The sequence below is a fragment of the Podarcis filfolensis genome (assembly GCF_964270895.1).
Source record: "Podarcis filfolensis genome assembly, chromosome: 1".
Taxonomy (NCBI): Eukaryota; Metazoa; Chordata; class Lepidosauria; order Squamata; family Lacertidae; genus Podarcis; species Podarcis filfolensis.
The window spans coordinates 67,082,989-67,103,129 of record NC_139604.1 but is presented as its reverse complement, the minus strand read 5'-3'; the positions used below and the strand labels follow the sequence as shown (position 1 = coordinate 67,103,129).

At 43.3% G+C, this 20,141-nt stretch overlaps 2 protein-coding genes across 10 annotated transcripts in view; one reads left to right on the top strand and one right to left on the bottom strand.

The window, feature by feature from the left end:
- Positions 1–5,746, top strand: part of RIC3 (RIC3 acetylcholine receptor chaperone) — a 134,994-nt gene extending 129,248 nt beyond the window's left edge. For 2 of the 5 annotated variants that reach the window (XM_083590336.1, XM_083590335.1), the window contains one exon: positions 675–5,746. In XM_083590336.1, the coding sequence (XP_083446462.1) occupies positions 675–1,177 (503 nt within the window). In that variant the 3' untranslated portion in view covers positions 1,178–5,746. The remainder of the gene's footprint in view (positions 1–674) is intronic. The other 3 variants (XR_014542427.1, XR_014542428.1, XM_083590337.1) reach the window with 3 other exon arrangements.
- Positions 5,747–13,503: 7,757 nt separating this feature from the next.
- Positions 13,504–20,141, bottom strand: part of TUB (TUB bipartite transcription factor) — a 118,398-nt gene continuing 111,760 nt past the window's right edge. For all 5 annotated transcript variants that reach the window (XM_083590177.1, XM_083590174.1, XM_083590178.1 and 2 more), the window contains 3 exons: positions 18,771–18,869; positions 17,352–17,523; positions 13,504–16,181 (listed from right to left, as the gene is read on the bottom strand). In XM_083590177.1, coding sequence (XP_083446303.1) covers positions 16,048–16,181; positions 17,352–17,523; positions 18,771–18,869 — 405 coding nt within the window. In that variant the 3' untranslated portion in view covers positions 13,504–16,047. The remainder of the gene's footprint in view (positions 16,182–17,351; positions 17,524–18,770; positions 18,870–20,141) is intronic.

The following is a 20,141-nucleotide window of genomic DNA, read 5'->3' as shown; positions in this document are numbered from 1 at the left end:
CTAACATTTGAGGCTGTTGTAGAGTAGCTCCCCCAGTCTACATAGGGAGGACTACTGTGCCCTGGGTTGGGCATCTTTAAAAAGAATCTTATTGCCACTCCAGTGTCTTTCTGCAGATGGATCAGTATCATTCTTTTTATCTCTACCAGTCTGTGCTTCATTTAGTGGCTGCGCAGGTGAAAGGCAGGTGGTTTCTACCATGGAGGTAGAAGCAGGTGGTTTTTGTGACCCACCAACTCTCTTGCAGGAACTGATCCAGGGGTTGAGAGAAACTGCTCAGATTTGACCACTGTTAATACCTGTGTTGGTGAACCACAGTTAATGGTGGGGAGAGGGGATTTGCTCTAGGAAGGCAGTGTGCAATCGAAGAACTAAATCCCAATTTGTTAATCCTGGTTAGCAAGGAGCCATTAGTATGTCTAGACCAGTCCCGTATGGATGCAGGACAGGTCTCATTCTAAAACACATAAGCAATTGATGACATTTCAGCGACTAGATGATCTCTTCTGGCTGCAGCCTCAAATCAAGCACACTGATTTGAAAGTGCCACTGAAATCAGTGTCACTTCCTACAGGAATTCAGGTGTTTGTATGGCTGAACAGATCCAGTGATACCATGAACAAGGTGCCTGGCATGATTGTTCCATCTAAGACGAGTTTATTTTATGTTCTAAGGTTATCCAGAGGAGACCTATCCTGTCTATGATAACTCTGACTGCGTCAAGCGCAGACAGGACACAATCCTTGTGGATTACCCTGACCCCAGCCAGCCTTCGGCTGAAGAGATAGCAGAGAGAATGGCGTTTGTGGACGATGAGGAGTGTTTATGTAGTGAAACCGTTTTGTCTGCTCTCGCCATAGTGAACAGTGACCCTGCAGCAGCCCACGAGATGGAGGGCCAGCACGCCACGCTCGGTGACCAGAGTGGCACTGGCCACGACCCTGAGAAGTGCTACTGCTGCCACTTCGAAGAGGACGACCCTGCTGTGATAGCGGAGAACGAGGGCTTCTGCCCCGAAAACTGCGGTGAAATGGAAGATGCCGCAGCCCAGGAGGAGCTGCTGCTAGATTCCGACCTTGAAAATGCTGTGCCCCAAGAGCAGAACGAGGAAAATCCAGACGAAATGGGCATTCTGAGGAAGCGAAACACGAAGGGCATGGTGTTGCTGGGACACTGAGGATCAAACGCGGAAGGCTGTCTCTCCTTCTAGAAACTGGGCTAAACTGCTGCTTGCAAGACAAAGGCTTGTCTCCGTTGTTGCGTACCCAGCTGCTGCATATCTTTTGCGTTTGCTGCTTATTTGGATCGAAAATGAGTAGCCCCCCACTAGTTCATCAGCCTGGTCACTTCAGCATCAACTGCCTTGCAATCACAGAATCATCGTTGGAAGGGACACCAAGGATCATCTAGTCCAACCCGCTGCAATGCAGGAATCTCAACCAAAGCAACCATTACAGATGGCCTCCAACCTCTGCTTTAAAGCCCCCAAGGAAGGACAGTCTGCTGAGAGAGTCCGTCCTACTGTTGAACAGCTCTCACCGCCAGAAAGTTCTTAGTTGAAATCTCCTTTCTAGTAACTTGAAGCCATTGGTTCGGGTCCTACCCTCCGGAGCAGGGGAAAACAAGCTTGCTCCATCTTCCGTGTGACAACCCTTTAGATATTTGAAGATGGCTATCATGCGTATCTCCTCTCATTCTCCTCTTATTCAAGCTAAGCATGCCCGACTCCCTCAATTGTTCCTCAGAAGGCTTGGTTTCCAGTCCCTTGCTTGCTATAGCCTCCCAAGGCGTCTAAATCAAAATAGCTTCCCATTGTGCCTTCTTTCAGCCTCTCCTCCTGTATAAAGTAATCCAGTAGGGAATTTTCCCACTGTACTTCTAACACCTTCACCAATGTTAACCATTCGTCAGGTTGAGGCAGCCTGTTTTAGATACCCTTAAAAGGATAGCAGATAATCAGTTTTTGTATTTGATTATCGTATTTGATTTGCGTAAAGTAGTTGGCGTTTTATTTTATTTTTTGCCTCTGTCTTGGGTGGTCTCTTGTTGCAGACCAAAATCCTTCATGCTCTTGTAATGAGGAAATCGTAAGGTGAAAGGGGTGTCTTAATGCCGTTCCTTACGTGCAAGTGTTAGTTGATTTTCTTGGCTGATAAGCAGAAGGAATTTCTGGGAAATTTAGGGGCAAATCTTAATACCGCCCACTGCCTAGCAGGACTCAATGGAGATAGGGGGCCAGTGGGGGAGGCAAGCAGATGGCTGTGCCAGCCTGGAGCTGGCACAGTGATGAGGCGCTGATCTGGCATGATGCTGCTATCTGACAAACATGGTGCCAGCTCTGGTTCCAACTGATCCCAGGCTGGCCCAGCCCCTTTGCCCCTGGAATGCCCCATTGCAGAGCCTTCCATTGGCTGTTGCTGCTGCGGATTCCACAAGTGGCACTTCTGCCTGCCAAGATCTTTGGCAGTCAGAAGGGTGATGTCTGTATCGATGGAGTGATGCTTGCAACCAAGTTGGCAGAGACAGGTGGGAGGCTTACTTAAGTGGTAGAGGTGGGTGGAGGGACACTTCTGCCCAGTCCAACCCTTCCCCCCAGCCTGGCGCAAGGGTGTGTGCCAAATTATCTCTTTTTTGTTGTATCAACAAAGAAGAGGGTTTCTTTTTCCAGGTCACTTGTGGAATGAGCAATCCATTTCACCTCGCCTGTGGCTCAAGATGGCAGCCCTTCCTGTGGCTCAAGGCCTACTTACCACACGATTCCACATGAACTTCAAGGCCAACTTTTTCAAAATGCACTCACAGTTAAAGTCTGCAAGCAAAACGCAAGGGCATGATTTTTGGAGGAGAGCAAAACAGAGGACCAATATGCGTCGTTTGACAGATGAATTAACAGCTTCTTCAGAAAACCTGCTTCACTTGCCCAATGAAATCGCAGAAAGAAAGGGATTTCCAGGGATCAAAGCAAAGAGATGAAGATGCCAAGCGGCAAAACACTCCTTCTCTGAGGCCTAAAATTACATGAGTAGTTAGTGTCCCTATTTTTCTTTTTCTACTAAAGGTTTTATAATTTCTTTTGATGTTGCAATTATTTATGAAAGCACTATTTATTTATTTATTTATTTATGCAAGTATTTATATAGCACTGTATTGCTAAATGTCACAACAATCCGAATACAATAAAACACAACTATAAGCTGTACAAAATAATCACTTAAATGACTGGTCAATCGATAACACTTAAAAAAAAAACAATGGGGAAAAACCCTGCATATGCTTGTTGGCGTACAGGGGTTGTTTTGAGGGCTCTTTTTCCTTACAAGAATTTGGGTTTAGAAGAGATGCTGAAAGCATAAGAAGGATCACTTTCTCCCATGTCAGCTTTTCATAGCCCAATCCCATGCAGGTTTACTGAGAAGCAGCAGTGGCTTGAAGGAAGTGGGAAGGGGGCACAGTGCTGGCACTGCAGTCATTGGGATGAGGCAGGACAAGGTGGTGATGGGGCTGGGGAGCTCCAGCGGGGCACAGTTGCACATACACTTAAGGGGCCATTGCCACCAACCTTGTCATGATCACCCTGCTTCATCCCAGTGAGCTCACTGCTGCCAAGAGTAGACCACTCCCTTGGCCTCCTCGCCTGCAATGGACCACTGCTCAGCTCCAGGGTTTGCTCCCAGGAAATTGTGGTTAGTATTGTAGGCAATCGGGTGCAGGCCTGTGTATTGTCTGCTCAGGAGTAGGGCCAGTGAATTGAGTGAGACTCAACTCCGAAGAAATGTGTATAGGATTGTGGCCTTAGAGTGGAATTCCGTGTTGTGCTGTTACAACCATCTGTGCAAGCACATCAGCTTATAAGAAGGAGCGATCTCTTCCTCTTTCCCCGTGAGCTGTTCTGGGGATTCTCACAAGAAGCCAGTTTCAGGGAGTGCAGGGGAAGGAAAGGGGAGAAGGCCCTGTTGTGCAAGTGAAAGTTCATTAGATGACTCCTGTCCCATGTATGTAACATAGGAGGCAGACCGTCCATTGGAACATCATGCAGATGTAGCTATCCAGTAGATTGCTAGGAACTTCTCGAGAAGGTGACTCCATAGAGCCATTATGGCTAATTCAAAGTGTGGTTGTATTGTAGGGTACATGGAGAATGTCAACAGCTGCACTTATAAAATGGGAGGGATGTAGGGAGGGTTAATTTTGGTTGGGTTTTCATTCTGCAGCAGGAAAGATTGTATGTGTATGTTGCCTTACGTTGTCTGGCTTCTGCTGCTAGAAAGTCTGCCCTTTGGAAACTGTCCTGCTTTAATAACTAGGGGCTGAAATGTCAGATATGCCTGGCCAGTAGAAATGCTTCTGTATTATAAGTTTCTGTTCCAGGAATAAGGGACTTGGGTCATTCCAGTTCTCCATGCCTTTAGCAAAGATCTGCTTTAGCGAAGTTGATAATCAGTTCAGCACCACTTCATGGCCCATGTTGGACATTACAGAAACCTGCTTTGAAAATAGTTTGCAGCACTAAGTGAATGGAAAATACCAGAGGAAATTTTGTAAGCATATTTCTCTTTTGCATCCATATTTATTTTTAAATTTGTTTATCTGTCTGAATAAAATGAGGAACAACATTCCAGTATATATTTCGTGTGTGTTCTCTGGAATAAGCAATGTGACTTTCAAAAAGAATGGCAGACAGTTACGTTTCTCATTTTAATGCTGAGTGTGAAAAGACCATTCAGCTTACCGTGAATGGAATTTCTGGATTTCATAGAAACTGCTACCATAGAGAGGGCTATGCTCCCTTTCCAGCAGCCAATTGGCAACGTTGCAAGTTCAAAACAGGTAACTAGGAAATATATCCTTGGCTCTACCCTGCCCTGAAGGGAATCAGTTTTTTTAATGACAAGCCCCAAAGTGGAGACAGCTACTAAAACTACATTACTATAGAACAATGAGTAAACTAACCGTTGCTTGAAACGGAGGCTCACTGGCAGAGGGAAGAACAGAATAACTTTACAGAGGATAGGTAGAATTTGTTCTGGGTAGTTCAGAGGCAGCCAGATTAAGCCCAGGTGGGGCTGGTGGCAGTTTCTACAAGATCCAGAAATCCCATTCATGGTATGTAGAACAGTCTTCTCTCGAGATTTCCTGGTAGAAGCTGCCACCATAGAGACGTACCAGAGCTTACAGACCCTTCAAGGGTGGGATCAGTGTGTTGCTGCTACTGAGAACTGTAGTGTTCTCCTACCAAAGGCTGCCTCAGCCGAGGTGGATGGAGGGGCGCTCTACATGTTTTGTGTAGGGGAGCACTGATCCTGATCAGAGGAGTCAGGTTATGAGATGGGTATGCCAGTGAGATGCAACCTCTTAGCCATCAAACCAAGGTGGCGGATGTGGCTTTCTTACCAAGAGAGAGTGGATGAAAGCAGATGGACAGAGAGAACATTTGATGACTAGATCTTCAGTGGTCTGTGGACATCCTGGAAAGACAGCACTACCCCTTCTTCAGTGGCAGTTACTACCAGGAGATCCAGAGAATGTGGTTCCACCTTTTCTTTCTGGATTTTGAACAGCCACCTTTCTTGCAGAAATTTCACAGTCGAATCCTTCCTTGGAATGCAGTCGTAATGAAATTCAGCTGAGAAAGTTTTCATATCTGTCCAATGCACAGATGTCCCATGGGCCAGGAAGGGGAAAGCAGTTATGGTAAGAAGAGACAGCAATCTTGGAGCCACATGGTAAATGAGTAAGGACCACATATTTTAAAAAAGCATGTTTTTTGGAGGGAAGGCACAATTCTTTGAAACAAATTCAAGTTTAATTTTTTTTCTGCACAAGTTTTCTGTATTGACATGTACTGTACTCTCTACAACAGACACAATGTAATTATGTGAAAATACCAAATTAGTTGTACACATACTGATAAATAAATACATTTGCTTCAGAATACCAAAGTGTTTTTTAAAAATTGACTTCATAAAAGCACATTTCCCCCCTCAGATTTATCTAAAACTCCATATAGTTTGAAACGAACGAACAAAAGAATGCCTGACTGCTCCAACAGGACAAGACAGTCTTGTGCAAATGGACAGAACACATTCTAAGCATTATGCAAAAATATGACTAATTAAATATTTGTTCGGTCCTAATTCCTCTTAGCCCACTCCCACCCACGTTTTGTTTAAAACCCAAAGACAATTTAAAACAAATTGAGACAGGAACATTGTCAAATTCTACTAGAATGATCATTGGTTTGTTTTAAGAAAGGCACAGTGATGAATTAGAAAATGTTAGCCATGGGAGACAACCCTGCTAGCAAACCTTGTTCACCTAGCATCTCCAGTTTTCTGCTTTTTTACAATTAAAAAGTCATCTGGGTTTTAAAACGCATATTTGATGAAACAGAACATCTGGGCTTAATCCTACAAATACGTATGCCTGGCTCTCTATATTATACTTGAGCAACCACCTGGTTAGTTACAGGACAGATCCTTCAGAATAACATCACACAATTCTGTCTCCAGTTTGGTTCTCATTTATGGGTCTTTTTCACAATTCAGGCTCACATATTCTTCGCTGGCCATTGAACCAAAGGACAGCAGTGATCCGGCTGTCTGAAAAACTGTTAAGGTACAACTTTCAGTGACACAACTTCCTGGGACATCCTTGTTTTGTCCTTACAATTACATTTTAATAAGCCTTTCACAGAAACCAGAATGGCAAAATCTGATTTTTGCAAACTGCACTGGGGTTTTTCCCCCATTAGGGTTGATCTCATTCTAAAATATAGGGCCCATGCATTGAGAGAGAGTGAGTTAGAATTACTCATGGGAAACTGAGACTGTCAGTGACATTTTTTAAAACTGAAGGAAGTTCAAAGTAAGTAAAGTGGAAAGATATTGAAATGCTTTTTGCCATATTCTTTATACGAACACCCCCCCAACACTGGCTGGATGATTCTACAAAGAAGCTGGGGTCCACACATTTTGGCTGGCCTTGGTCACCAGTTGACAATTGTGCTTGCCACTGACTCTTCCCTTCTCTCTGAACAGGGACAGCCAGTGTTTGCTGTAGAGGCCAGACCCCTGTCCTGCAGGGGCTCATCCCAGCCATGCTGAGCCTCAGGGAAGCTTGATAAGCTGCAATACAGCTTGCTGCTTTCTGAGCAAAATCCAAGAGAGTCTTTGGCCAGGTCCAGGCTCTGGAGAAGGCAGAGAATATCACCAGATTTAAAGTTGGCAGGTCACCAGGCTTGATTGTGGATTCCTAGCTGGAGGTAAAACTCAGGGCTGGCTCCACCCCCTTGGCATTAATGGGCAACTGTCAGGACACCTGATCCCTAGCAGGACCCACTGTTGGTGCATGCCCTGGACCACCTTGTTTGTTGTTTCCTGGTCCAGAGCTCCAACCAGCACCACACAGGTGGGTCACCATTTAATTCCCCCATGCCTCCAGTAGAAGCATTGGTTGGGGGCACAATACCAATAGCAGCTAGATCCAGCATATCAGAGTGCTGCTGATGCCCTCTGGTGCCACCACAAAACAAGGAATTCCAGGCCCTCTCAAACCTACAGCTTGCCCTGGTAGAAAAGTTAAGGTGATGTTTCTCCCATGAGTCCTAATTTAGATGCTACCTGTGCTGCAGGTAGTTTTTTCATGGATTAACTTCCAGCCAGTCTCTCCTAAATGCCCAAGTAAGGACAGAACTAGAAAGGTTGGTGGGAGATCAATGATCTGATCTGATTAGTTGCTGAAGACATCTTACCAAGTCATTTTCCTGTGCAAACATAAATCTTTAGATATTGTCACAGGACTGTTTGTGTTGATGGAGGGGCCTAACTGAGCAAACAGGATAGCAGCCTCCTTATTCTTTCACAATATCAGAAAGCAGTCCTTAGCGTTAAAGGTTTTGAATTTGGCTAAGTATATATAATGCATATTACAATGGATAAATATTTGGCCCTAGCCCTCCAAACATTTGTGTTTCTTTTATTTCATACCAAATTATCACCAAAATTACATTTTGTTGTACAGCCTCAAGGCACACCCATGTAACCCAAATCTCTTTGCAAGTTGTTTTAGGGACAGAGAATGCACTTTTAGTGCACTTAGTGTGCTGCATTTGTCCAGAGTCTTTGAGCTTTCTAGCTTTTAAAATGCTTGCCTTGCAGGACTTTTTCCTGCACCACATTACTGCATTACCTAAAATAGTGGCACTTTTATTTATACGTTGGTATCGCAGAAGTTTCAAACCCTGCTTTCAAAAGAAATCCAATATACATTTCATGCTGGCAGCCAATGCTTTCAAATGGCAGGGAAATAACCCAGGAGGTCAACAAATGCTTTTCCCCCCAAGGCTGTGTGTTTACAAAAACGAAACAACCATAACCAAAGTTATTTCTTGACTGTTTGGAAATATCTCTAGATAATTCAACCAGTCATGCAATCTTCCAAATTTGGGGGCAGGGGGGCTTGACTGATTTATCTGTTTGCCATTGCACACGGCTTTTTGTTCTTTGCCCATTCATGCTTTCACTAAAGCTGCCTAGGTATCAAAACGTAGCAAATCATAAAGTGTCTCATGAATAAGGCACATTAAACAGGCGGGCTAATGGGTTTTGCTGTTTTGGGATGCAATGAAACAGGCTGGCGTAAAATCCAGGACAGTATAGGGCATACCTGCACTACAAACTGGTACCTGTTTTCTACCAGCCATGGCTTCTGTCTAAAGCATTCTGGTAACAAACATGTTAGAGGGTTAGTTTTCAAACTTCTGCTTTTAGAAACTCTTTCCATATACCCATCTGCTGACAAACCTCTACATATCTGCAATAAAAGCCACACTATCCTTGTGTGCTGCAGAGAGACTAGCTACTTGGTTGCCGGGTCACTGAAGCTCGTGTCAGTAGACCCCTCTGAAGAGTTTCACCAGGTGGCTACTTGAGGATGCAACTGAGGATGCCAAGTAGACCTTCACCGCCTATGCCATCTTATAGTACGTATCATTATGTGCACTAAGTTGTGTTCACTCAACTTCTTGTGCCAGGTCTTGTGCCACTCATGCTCTAGACATCATTTGGCCTGTTTCATTGCCATCAGTGACTCAAGGGCCTCAACTGGATGGCCAGCTCTAGCCACTGGGAAATCCCACCCCCACTAGAGCACACAGGCAGGCATCCACTGGATAAAATTAGTTTCTGGGGGCAGACTACCCAAAGAGGTCGCCCTCTCCTGCAGGGAGGAATTGCTGTTGCAAAGCTTAATTGAGCAGAAGTGTGGTTCTTTTTAGCAAGTTATCCATAAATTTAAAAGGTGCTCTTGATAAACTGGACAGAAGATTTAAAATATAAGTATATGCTTTTGTGGTATTTTTATGCATTGCGATTCGCTGTTATTTTTATTGATTCTAGATTAGTAATTATTGTAATTGATAAGTGTAAACTGTTTAATTATTATTTGCTGCTGTTTAATTTTACTGTTTACTATTAGATCTTAATGGCTTATCCAATATTGCTTTATTTGATATAAGTTGTTTGTTTTAAGGTTACTGTGACATTTTTTATATCAGATCAGATTGTTATTATTAATGTTTGGTGTTTTATTATATTTTTATATGTTTTTGAAGCCACCCAGAGCGGCTGGGGCAACCCAGACAGCTGGGCAGGGTATAAATTAAAAAATATTATTATTATTATTATTATTAAAAATGCAGATTGCAAGCATCATCTTAAGAGACACTTAGCATTTACTTCCGATTCCACAGAGTGCTGCTTCTAAAGAGGACTGTGACAAGTTAAACCAGGAGGGGTTGGAGAAGGAATTATAGCAGAAAAGGAGGTGAACTTTTATTTCTTTACCCCCACCCCCCACAGGAGCCCACCTACAGCCTAAGGCTTGGGTGCCCACAGGGACAGGGATGTGCATAAAAGTGAGCTATGGAATCTATTTTCCTTTGCTAACAAAGATGACTGCTTTAGTTTGTAACGCTGTGTGCACCTATTTGGCCATTGAACCAAGTGGGAACGAACCTTTCAGTAAGTGTGCCTAGGATCTGTGTGCAGGGCAACCTAATTCTCGAATGGACTATCAAATATGTTGGACCTTCTGCAGTTTTTACTCTGTCGGAATAATGCAAGTCAACTGAACTGACAGGGACCTGTTTCTGTGTAAACATGGTTAGGTTTGTATTATGTAAGTGCCTTCAACTAGTGCCTCTTTTCTTTTGGAGGTGATTGAAACCGGACACAACCCAGTAGCCTCTAAGTCAGATTTGTAGAAGAAAACCAACTACACCAAGAGTGGCATCCCATGCTTGCCTGCTCCTTAGTATATTTAGGGTGGCAGCTTCTGGATAGGCAAGCAGTTGCAGCGTAACCTTTAGTAATGACAGCCCTAGGAGCAGAAATAGAATATACTTTCTAGAGTGTTTTATAAGTCGGCTTTAGTTTATTTGCCTTTCATTTTCATTCTGCATGAGCGACAGAACCTTGCTCACCCTAATCCTTTATTTCTCTGGTATCTACACAACAATCACCTTGATATTTCTCTGCTGCTAGAATAATGCCATTTCTAAGAATAACACTGTGCGGAGAACAAGTATGTTCTTATATGGCCAGGATATTGCATTTTCTCCATATTCAGAGGATTGCATTTGTGTCTTGGATGGTGCTGTTCACCAGCTACACGCGTGAAATACGGGTTTTGTTGTGGCCTTAGGTGCTTTTGTTAGAAAAGCAGTCAGTCAGTATTCAAAAACAAATACCGTATTTTTTGCTCTATAGGACGCACTTTTTCCCCTCCAAAAATTAAGGGGAAATGTGTGTGCGCCCTATGGAGCAAATGCAGGCTCCTTGGCTTCAGCGATAGCAACGCGAAGCCACAGAAGCGCAGAGGGAGCGTTCCCTCCACGCTCCGGAGGCTTCGCATTGCTTTCGCTGAAGCCTGGAGAGCAAGAGGGGTCGGTGCACACTGACCCCTCTCACTCTCCAGGCTTCAGGGATAGCTGCCTGAAGCCTTCAGAGTGCAGCGCGAGTTCCCGCTGTGCTCCGCAGGCTTCAGGTTCCTTTTGCTGAAGCCAGGAGAGCGAGAGGGAGAGCTGCGCAGCGCCCCTTCAGCCAAGCGGGAGGAGAAATGGAAGGGGCTCCATTTCTCCTGCCGCTTCGCTGAAGGGGCGCTGAGCAGAGAGGGGGAAAATTATTTTTTCCCCTCTAAAACAAGGTGCGTCCTATGGTCCGGTGCATCCTATAGAGCGAAAAATACGGTATATATTGTTTTTTCTTAAGTGTGTGTGTGTGTGTGTGTGTGTGTGTGTGTGTGTGCAGGGTGAGTCCTTTAAAAGAGGCCCGTGGATACAGAGTACTCATGCTCCACAGGGCCTTTTTTTAAAGATTCACCCTGTATATATACAAAAAATAAATCCTGATTTTCTTTGTGAACATGGTTACCATTTAGTATGCTCTGCTCCAAAAAGCGTTGCTCTAATCCCAGGTATGTGGAGAGTGGCTGTAGTTTCTCGGTGAAGAGGAAAACAACTCTGCGCTCAGGTAGAGCACTGAGGCTGGCATTTGAGACAGGTGCTAGGGCCAAATGCCAGCCTCAGTGCTCCACCTGCGTGCATGCCGAGTTGTCTTCCTCATCACTGAGAAACTACAGCCACTCTCCACACACCTCGGATTAGAGCAATGCTTTTTGGAGCAGCGTAAAACTTCCAGGAAGGAGGGAGCCCTGGAAGCAGTTCACCCCCTTTGAGAACTTAAGTAACCGGTAAACCCCCCCCCCCCAAAAAAAAAACCCAATTCAGTAACATTTTGCATCTAAACCTGGATACCCTTTTAGCTATGATGTTTAATAGCCCAAGAATGTCTGCTCCTTTCTGAAAGTGCCATGCTGGTGCCCAAAGCTTCACCTTGTGGCAGAACATTCCATTTATTAATCATGCATTGTCTGAACAAACAGCTTCGTGATCAATTTCACTGGCTGACCCCTAAGTTCTGGTAATGTTGGGAGGCATCCACTTTTTTCCCCATTCAATGCATAACTTTATAAACCATCTTGCCCAGCCCAGCTGCCCAAACACTTGACCTATTCAAGTCCTCCTAACGAACAAGGGTGCTGTAAAACGCAGAGATGTAGATTGTTTCGGCAATCGAAACACCTTTTTCTCCAAAGCGCTATCCTTTATGATTATTATTTCCTTAAGACTATTTGGTTACTGCACTTAAGGCCTTGGAAATGCTTGCTCTTGAAATTTCCCCAGAAATGACAGACATTGTGGATGTTCTTCGAATGTTCCGGACACGGTAGAACAAATTCTTTTCTACTGTCCATTGTACAACCAGTTACATAAAATGTGTGCTATCCTCTTTTTTGGGTAGTTTAACATCATGGCACAATGAAAATATCAGATTCTGTCTGACATCAACCTGGAAGTAACTGCAAGGGTGGTTGAGTTTTTGTCAACAGTATGTCTTCGGGTGGTGAATGGCACTATTTAGCGGGAAGAAATCCCAATGAAAATCCTCATTATTATATATTTTGCATGGCTGTTTATTCGTATATATTTTAAAATTTTATATATGGATGTTTTATGATGGCCTAGAATTGTAATGCTTAATAAAGGTTTGGCGGAGTAAGTAAGCTCTTCACAGTTGTTTTGGTTTCCAGCCACAAAGAAATTTTTTTAAAGGCCTAATTTGTTGCTGTGAATCTTGCTTCCCTCGCATGCACTTTGATAAGGTGCCCCTGAATCCAAATCTCTAGTAATCTAAAACCTGAAATTCTTTGGTGCTTAATGCATGTCTTTTCTGTAATGACTGATGGTGGGAAAAGACAGCAACAATTCTCCCTGTTTAGAATATTTTGATAACTTGAACAAACTCTCACTCAAGTCTTCCCAGCTGCCCACTTTGGAAAGAATTGCTACTGATAATCCCACTCTGAGGCCCCTTTGCCTTGCTGAAAGAATCTATGAAATAAAGGCATTAAAAAGCAACAATAATTCAAATGCAAACTTGAACAAGGAAATCCACTTGCTCCCTTCTTTGTAAAAATCTACCTCCCCCGGGGGGCAAATACACAGAACACAATTATCTGAATATCTAAAATCACACAGTCCAGATGGATACAAACTCTCATCACAGCCGTGTCCTTGGACAGTGGCGTAGCGTGGGTTGTCAGCACCCGGGGCAAGGCAAGTAATTTGCGCCCCCTAACCCGTGGATTTGCGCCCCCTAACCCGTGGATTTGCCCTAACCCCAGATGTTGCGCCCGGTGCGGCCGGCCCCCCCTGCACCCCCCACGCTACGCCACTGTCCTTGGATCTTATTTCTTATCATACAAATATTTGGTAAATTGGAGGAAATGTCTGGTTGGCTGATGGTCACGTTTCTGAGGCTGCAACACTCTTTCTCGGAGAACAGGTCCACAGAAATCAGCCTAAGTCTAATTCTTCTAATATCAATCTGCTCTTGCTTTAAGATTAGTGAAGGTATGCTATTTAAACAACTGACACCAACAAGCAACATTAGCAAGTTATTTTATTTCACTGGTCAATGAGGATTTTTGAAATTAGGTTGTATTTTTAAAAAATTATGTATGCCACTTTGGATTTTTTCTAAATATTAAGTGGTTTATAAATACATGTAAATAAAAAACAAACAAAAGAAAGGCTTTTTTTCCAGCAGTTTTTCCTCTCTCATGCCATGTCCTCTCTTAAAAAAAAAGGCTAGCTTGACACCTATGTTGCAATCTTTGGCGCCAGGCAAATGTGGTATTCTTCACCTAGGCATTGTAACATTGCAATTTTTAACTGTTTTATTATTGTATATGTATCATGATACAATTGCTCCTGAAATCCTAAATAGGGTTAAGACTGGCATATAAATCTTTAAAATAAAGAAATTAATGTTGAATAAGGCTCTTTTGGATTCTGCCATAAAGCTCTTCTATCAGATTTTATGTAGAGTTCATTGGCAGAGTTTTGTGGTGGGTTTTTAGCTAATTCATAATCTGGGATCCCTTGCATATTGCATGGCCACATGAAAGTATTTCACCACTCTCATAATCGGCTATCATACCACAGAAAATGGAAATTCACTGGGTTGGGTGAATCTTTGTGCTGTGTGAACTGTCATTATATTAGGGTTTCTCCACATCTTGGGGCAGGGTCCCTGCTTCGTTGTCATCCAATAATAGAATGCTAATGTGTATTGACTTAGGAGGGGAGATTTTGAAGTATTTCTTGCCCACTACACAATGACATACATCCAAAGTGAATCCCGGTAACCCTTGTATGGTACTGGTGGTGAAGCTGTTTATTCCCAGCCTTCTCTTGATATGGCCAAGAAAGAGTGTCTTCCTACAACTCGCATGGCACCTTGGTTTCTCCCAAGCTGTGTGCTTTGCCTTACTGCATTCTCCCTCTGAATCTGGACCAAAGTGGCGAACCATCCTTTCAGCTCAATTTGTAGTACCTTTTTCTGAACTTAAAATACAAGAAATTAGGATATTCAACAGCCTGTACTCTTCTGAAACATTTTGATCTAGTAATTAAAAGGCAGCATAGTATATATTTAAAACTGGGACACTTTAAAAAATAAATTTGCATGTCCACCACAAATTTTCATGTCCACTTTTGCGTGTAACCTAAAATACACTTGTACAGCAAACTGGCTCAGTCTCGGTGGGTGGTATTTTCACATCAATGTGCAACTTAATAGTCCTTTCTATGAAAACAGATACGTGGACAGTATCAGTCACTGTAGGTTTAGCATATGGTAATTCTAGATTTTGTCCTCAAAAGGGCAGGACATAATTTGTAATCGTAACATTTTGCAATAGATGCATTATCTTCTAAACAGCTGCCACAGAGGCAGTTGTCTGAAGAGGTCTTCATCCAAGTAACTGAGTGCCATACAGAACATATGGAGGTGACCTGAATTTAGCCAGCTCAATATTGACAATGTTCATGAGCAGCAGTTCTTCAAGTCTTCCAGCCCAGCTCTTCAGAATCTTAAGATCAGAAAAGTGGACCCTGCAGACCTCTGGGTGTTGCTGGACTACAAACCCCCTCATCCCCAAGCATTGGCCATGCTTGGGAGGTGAAATCAAGCAAAACCTGGAGGGTCACAGGTCCCACAACTCTGTGTTTACTGAATGTGCCACAGATTGAACCCAAGGCATCATACATGCAAACTGAATGCGTGCTCTTGATGATAACAGGAAGTTCCCCAGATATGACTGATGAGATAACATAATTTCTAGCATCCATATGGCAATTTTGCAAGAGTGCAGATACTCTCCTTAAAAAATAACAATGACTTTGCATTTGAAAGTAAGGTTTAAATTAAAACACGTCTATAAAATGACAACTTTGCTTACAAGTGACTTGTGCAACATTAATTTGTGCTTCCTGTTTCTCTCTCGCCCATCTCCCATCACGACTAAAAATTCATCAGGCCCCTCCCACGTAAGCAATATAACAAATTAAGTTTGGTCTTGGCCTTGAGACCAAATGCTACCTTCATCTCTGGGTGCGCGTGTGTGTTTTTAAAGTGCATCTTTCCCGTGGTCTTGCTTCTAAAGTGGATGATGTGAAGCTCTCAAGGAATTTAACGCGATCTTGAGGTATGCTTACAGCCTCTGAATACTTCTTAAATCTAAAACCAGATTTGTGTTGCGGTAGCTGTCATGGATTTAGGAAAGAAGAAGAAAAAGCACCACTCTCAATGGTGTTTTCACTTTTAAGCCATGATACAGTACCTCATGGCACATCTTCATCACATAACTGAGGACATAAGATAGGATTTCTATTTACAGATCTCTGATGCCCCTTCCAGAAAAAAATAGAGACTAGATGGAAAAAAAATATTTCCTGAAAGTCCTGAATTTTAAAATATTTTCTCTCCAGCAAAAGGGTTGGTCCTTCAAAAAAGCAAATTTTACCTGCCCCGTTAAAACATGAAACCAGTGATGACACCAGAGAAAACCTGGAACATCTCTTTACTCCTCCTTCTTCTGGTGGCATGTGGTCCTGGCGGTAGAGAGGCTCGGGTGTAAGCTAGTTCACTCACAAGCCAGCTTGCTGTCAAAACTGGACAGGGCAATAGCAAAGGCTTGAAGTGCACACATTGGGTAGTTGTAGTCCATAGTGAAAATATCTTCTGCCACACGGCCAAACTGCATCACAATATAGTCAGCTGAAAGAGGGTGGGGGTGGGGAGTAAAGAAACACAGTACAAGGACATCAATATAAGGTTCTGTGTATTGAGTGTGTGTGTGTGTGTGTGTGTGTGTGTGTGTGTTTGTGTGTGTCTCACACTAACTTGCAGTCCAAAATATAAAGCAGGGGAAGATGAAAAATCATTTTCACCACCCAGATTCAATGAATTCAGCCTGGGAGACAGTTTCCTTTGGAGAGTTGAAAGGGGCATGATTGAGATGCTGGCCAGCTGTGAATTGCCTGGCGCTTCCTCTCATACCAAGGATGTCCTCATAAAGGGCAGAGCCAGGAAACAGAAAAAGGATACAGAGATGCAGATGAGATGAATAGAGAAGCGGAAGGCAGCTGCAGCAATCAGGAAGAGACGGGGCAAAGCATCCTTCTCCCCTGCCCCCACCTCAGCTCCCCAGCCTGCTACCCTGACTGAACTCACTCAATAGTAGCCTTTCCCAACACCCTTTGCTGGGGCACTATCTGCCTTCACTGTTAATCCTTGCCAGCCAGGCAAATGTTAAGGGGTGTAAGTCTCCTCTCCCCATAAACTGTGGGGCACATCACAGTGTAGCAAAGGCCTTGATCCCCATGGTGTGCATGCTCATTCCTGTGTTTCAGGTTTCATCACTTTCGGTGGCCATATTAAAAAAAAGCAGCCTGCAAAACCTATTTAACTAGAGGCAACAGTGACAATAGCAAATGAATGTATACACCACCAAAAGCTATACCCCCCCAACATAAAACCTTCCAACTTTCTCAAAAACTAGTACATGCTCAGACTGAGTTCCATGGTGAAGTCAAATTGCTTGGTGTTGGTTAATTCTGTGAACTAGTTAACAATAGTTCAGCCATCCCCAGTCTGGTAGCCTTGAGATGTTTAGGACTATACCTCCTGTCAACCCCTGCCAGCATGGCCAATGGTGAAGGATGGTATGAGCTGTACCCTAAGACATCTAGAAAGCACCAGGTTAGACCAGGCTGCCCTACTTCCTCATCTTCTGTGTCAAGCCTTTATATCCACAGAACGGTTAGGGGACTGGACACTGAGCAAAGTGTATCAAAAACAGAATCTCTCTCCCTCTCCCTCTGTTTATCAGATTTCAGACAAATAAACAGCATTTCCAGGCAGTTTTGTTATAGCAGCTGTACTTACGATCATTATCGTGAATAATTTGAAAATTTTTCACTGAGGCCTGTGTCACACGGCCATGGAAATTTAAAACGTAAGACTGGGTGTCATCATTCCAGACTGGAGTTTTGTTGTGCAGCTCAATGACACTTTCTGTGTTTTTATTCTGCCACCTTGCAAGGAGAGTTTCATGCTCCTATGAAAGCCAAGGAAAAAGACATCATTTTAGCAAAAGCCCACTTTTTACTTTTGGTTTATGCAACATCAGAATGTGCCCACCCCCATGCCATCACTCTCTCAAAAAACAGTCTTTACATGCAGCCCCCATATCTGTCTGCCCACACTTCAAGGTCAGGTGCCAAAACTATTCTCCAAGTGTCTCCTTTATTGGTGATGAGATTGAAGACCATGACAGAGAGACAAATGGCTTTTTTATTTAAAGATTTCATATATTAAATATGAATCAGGGAAACTCCTGAGATACACGATTTAAGCTAACATGACAGCTTCTCTGTATGCAAAGCTGCAGCCACTAGTATCTTGTGCAGACTGTATTTGCTAAAAAAGAAAAGCCACCTATCATTCAGAGGCTCCTTGTTAATGACCCATTCTCACAACTTCAGCAAGCATGACAGCTTTTATGTATGCAGATGTGAGAAGCCACCAGTACCGTGCGCAGAAGAGTGGCAACCCTGACAGCGAGCACAGAGCTCTGTGCACTGGATTTTACCATACCACAGTGAAAGCAGCTTTTTGCAATGCTCACGGGGTTAAAAGTCCATGACAACAATTAAGTTCCTTGAATTCCTTGCACCGAGTGTTGTTGTCAACTAGCTTCCACTCAACTGTAGACTCACTGAAATTAATGGACCTAGATTAGTCATGCTTCTTAATTTCAGTGAGTCTACTATGAGTAGAAGTTAGTTGAATGTAGTTGTCTCTGGAGATGAGCTAAACATGTCTGCTTCTACACATGGAACTTAGAAGAAGAAATTGGCATAGGCAGCTGCAGCCATGAGAATATTATTGACCAGCACCTTGGGTAAATCTCACCTGCAGTAATCTGTGAAACTCAGATTAGGAACCTAGCACACAGTACTAAGACAGAACTTTGAGCTCAGTATTCTCTCTGTTCAGTGTTCTCTCCTAATCTGGAAATGCCAGTGATTGAATGTGGAACCTTTGGCATGAAAAGCATCTGTTCTATCACTGCTTTATGGCAGCTAGGTTTTTTGTATCTTCAGTATCCCTCCTCCACAGCCTGTGACATTTACTTTTATTTTAGATATTTAAATGTATCATCAACAACAACAACTTGTCTTAGTATACACCCTCCCACACACACTTGAGACTCATTATGAAGAGGCTGGCAAACCCTTAGCTTAAACAAATGCGCCCACAGTCATTGCAGGTGAGCTAGTTTTACTGAGAAGAGTGACTTACATTGCGTGGCCTGATGGAAACTCTCTCATGGTCCATATTCATCCCTGGTATGATGACACTCATCTTACGAGGACCTTTAAACCCCAAAACATTTGTTTCCTGTTTTGAAATGAATAGGAGAAGCGTTTTGAATACCACACATCTTTCCTTTGGAAGTCAGTCTTTCCAAACAAATATCACTGATGATAAAACAGTAATTAGCCTACAAAGGTGTTGCTACAAAGCCACCCCACTGTTGGCCAACAGAGTCCCAAAATATTCAATTTTACCTTGTAAGTTCACGGGGAAAGGGAAAATGTAGGCTCTTCATAAAACATACTTTAAAGTTTAAAAATGTGCAGACACTGCAGCACCGGCTACAGCTCTGCACTACCCAACAACAAGTATCATTAACAAGAACGCAACAAGTGGCTTTTGACAGTGTATATTTTCAGGACCCACCTTATTTTTATGATTGCAAGTTGTTCTAAACTGTTTTTAATATTGTGTTTTAATGTTGCGACCCACCCAGGGAGCTTAGGGTGAAGAGCAGGTAATGATAAATAAATAAATACTTTTATATAGTACTTCCGTGTGTTGAAAGTGCTTGGCCTACATATCTTAGTAACCCTTACAAAGGCCCTTGCAGTAAATCACCTTAAGCTACAGTGATCTCAGAGTGGTGAGACAGTGAGAATGAATGGGGTGGGTGAAGAGAGTGTGACGTAGCTCCCATGCTTCTGGCCAGAGTGAAAGACTTCCTGGTGCCTCCTGATTGCTCCTTCGCAGCTCCCAACTACTTTTGTTTCTTGGGCCTGGACATGAAGGAGGACCAAAGGGATGAACTTGCACCCAGTGAGACAGAGGAGGCTGCAGCAGGAGTAGGAAGAGGAATTCTTCCTTTGGCCACTATGTACAGCTTGGGTTTCCTTCTTTTCTACCATCATGTCGCAGGCAAAATCAGTAGATGATCTCAGAGGCTATATGTAGCCACTTGTCCTACTACCAACCAAGCTCATGGCACATGTAAGATTTAAACAGGACTGCATAGTCGGACTAAGTCCATAGGCATCAGCTTCTCCTAATGTGACCACATGCCCCTCCTAATTCACTGTAGAAGGGAGGCAATGGAGAGGTATCTCCTCTTGCATAATTTTGTCACTTCTCATTCATCTGCTGGCAACTGGTGCTCTACTGGCACCCAGCACACACAAGCAGGTAACCCATTATCTGGCTAACCCATTATCACAGTTGGGTAATGTTAAGTGCACAACTGCAAAAACTGCGTACTCAGTTGCACACACTTATTTCAACGGTAGTAGTACAAAAACGGTTGGAGCACTGCAGCCCAACTTGATAACTGAGGTCCATGTCACAGTTTTATGCAAACTA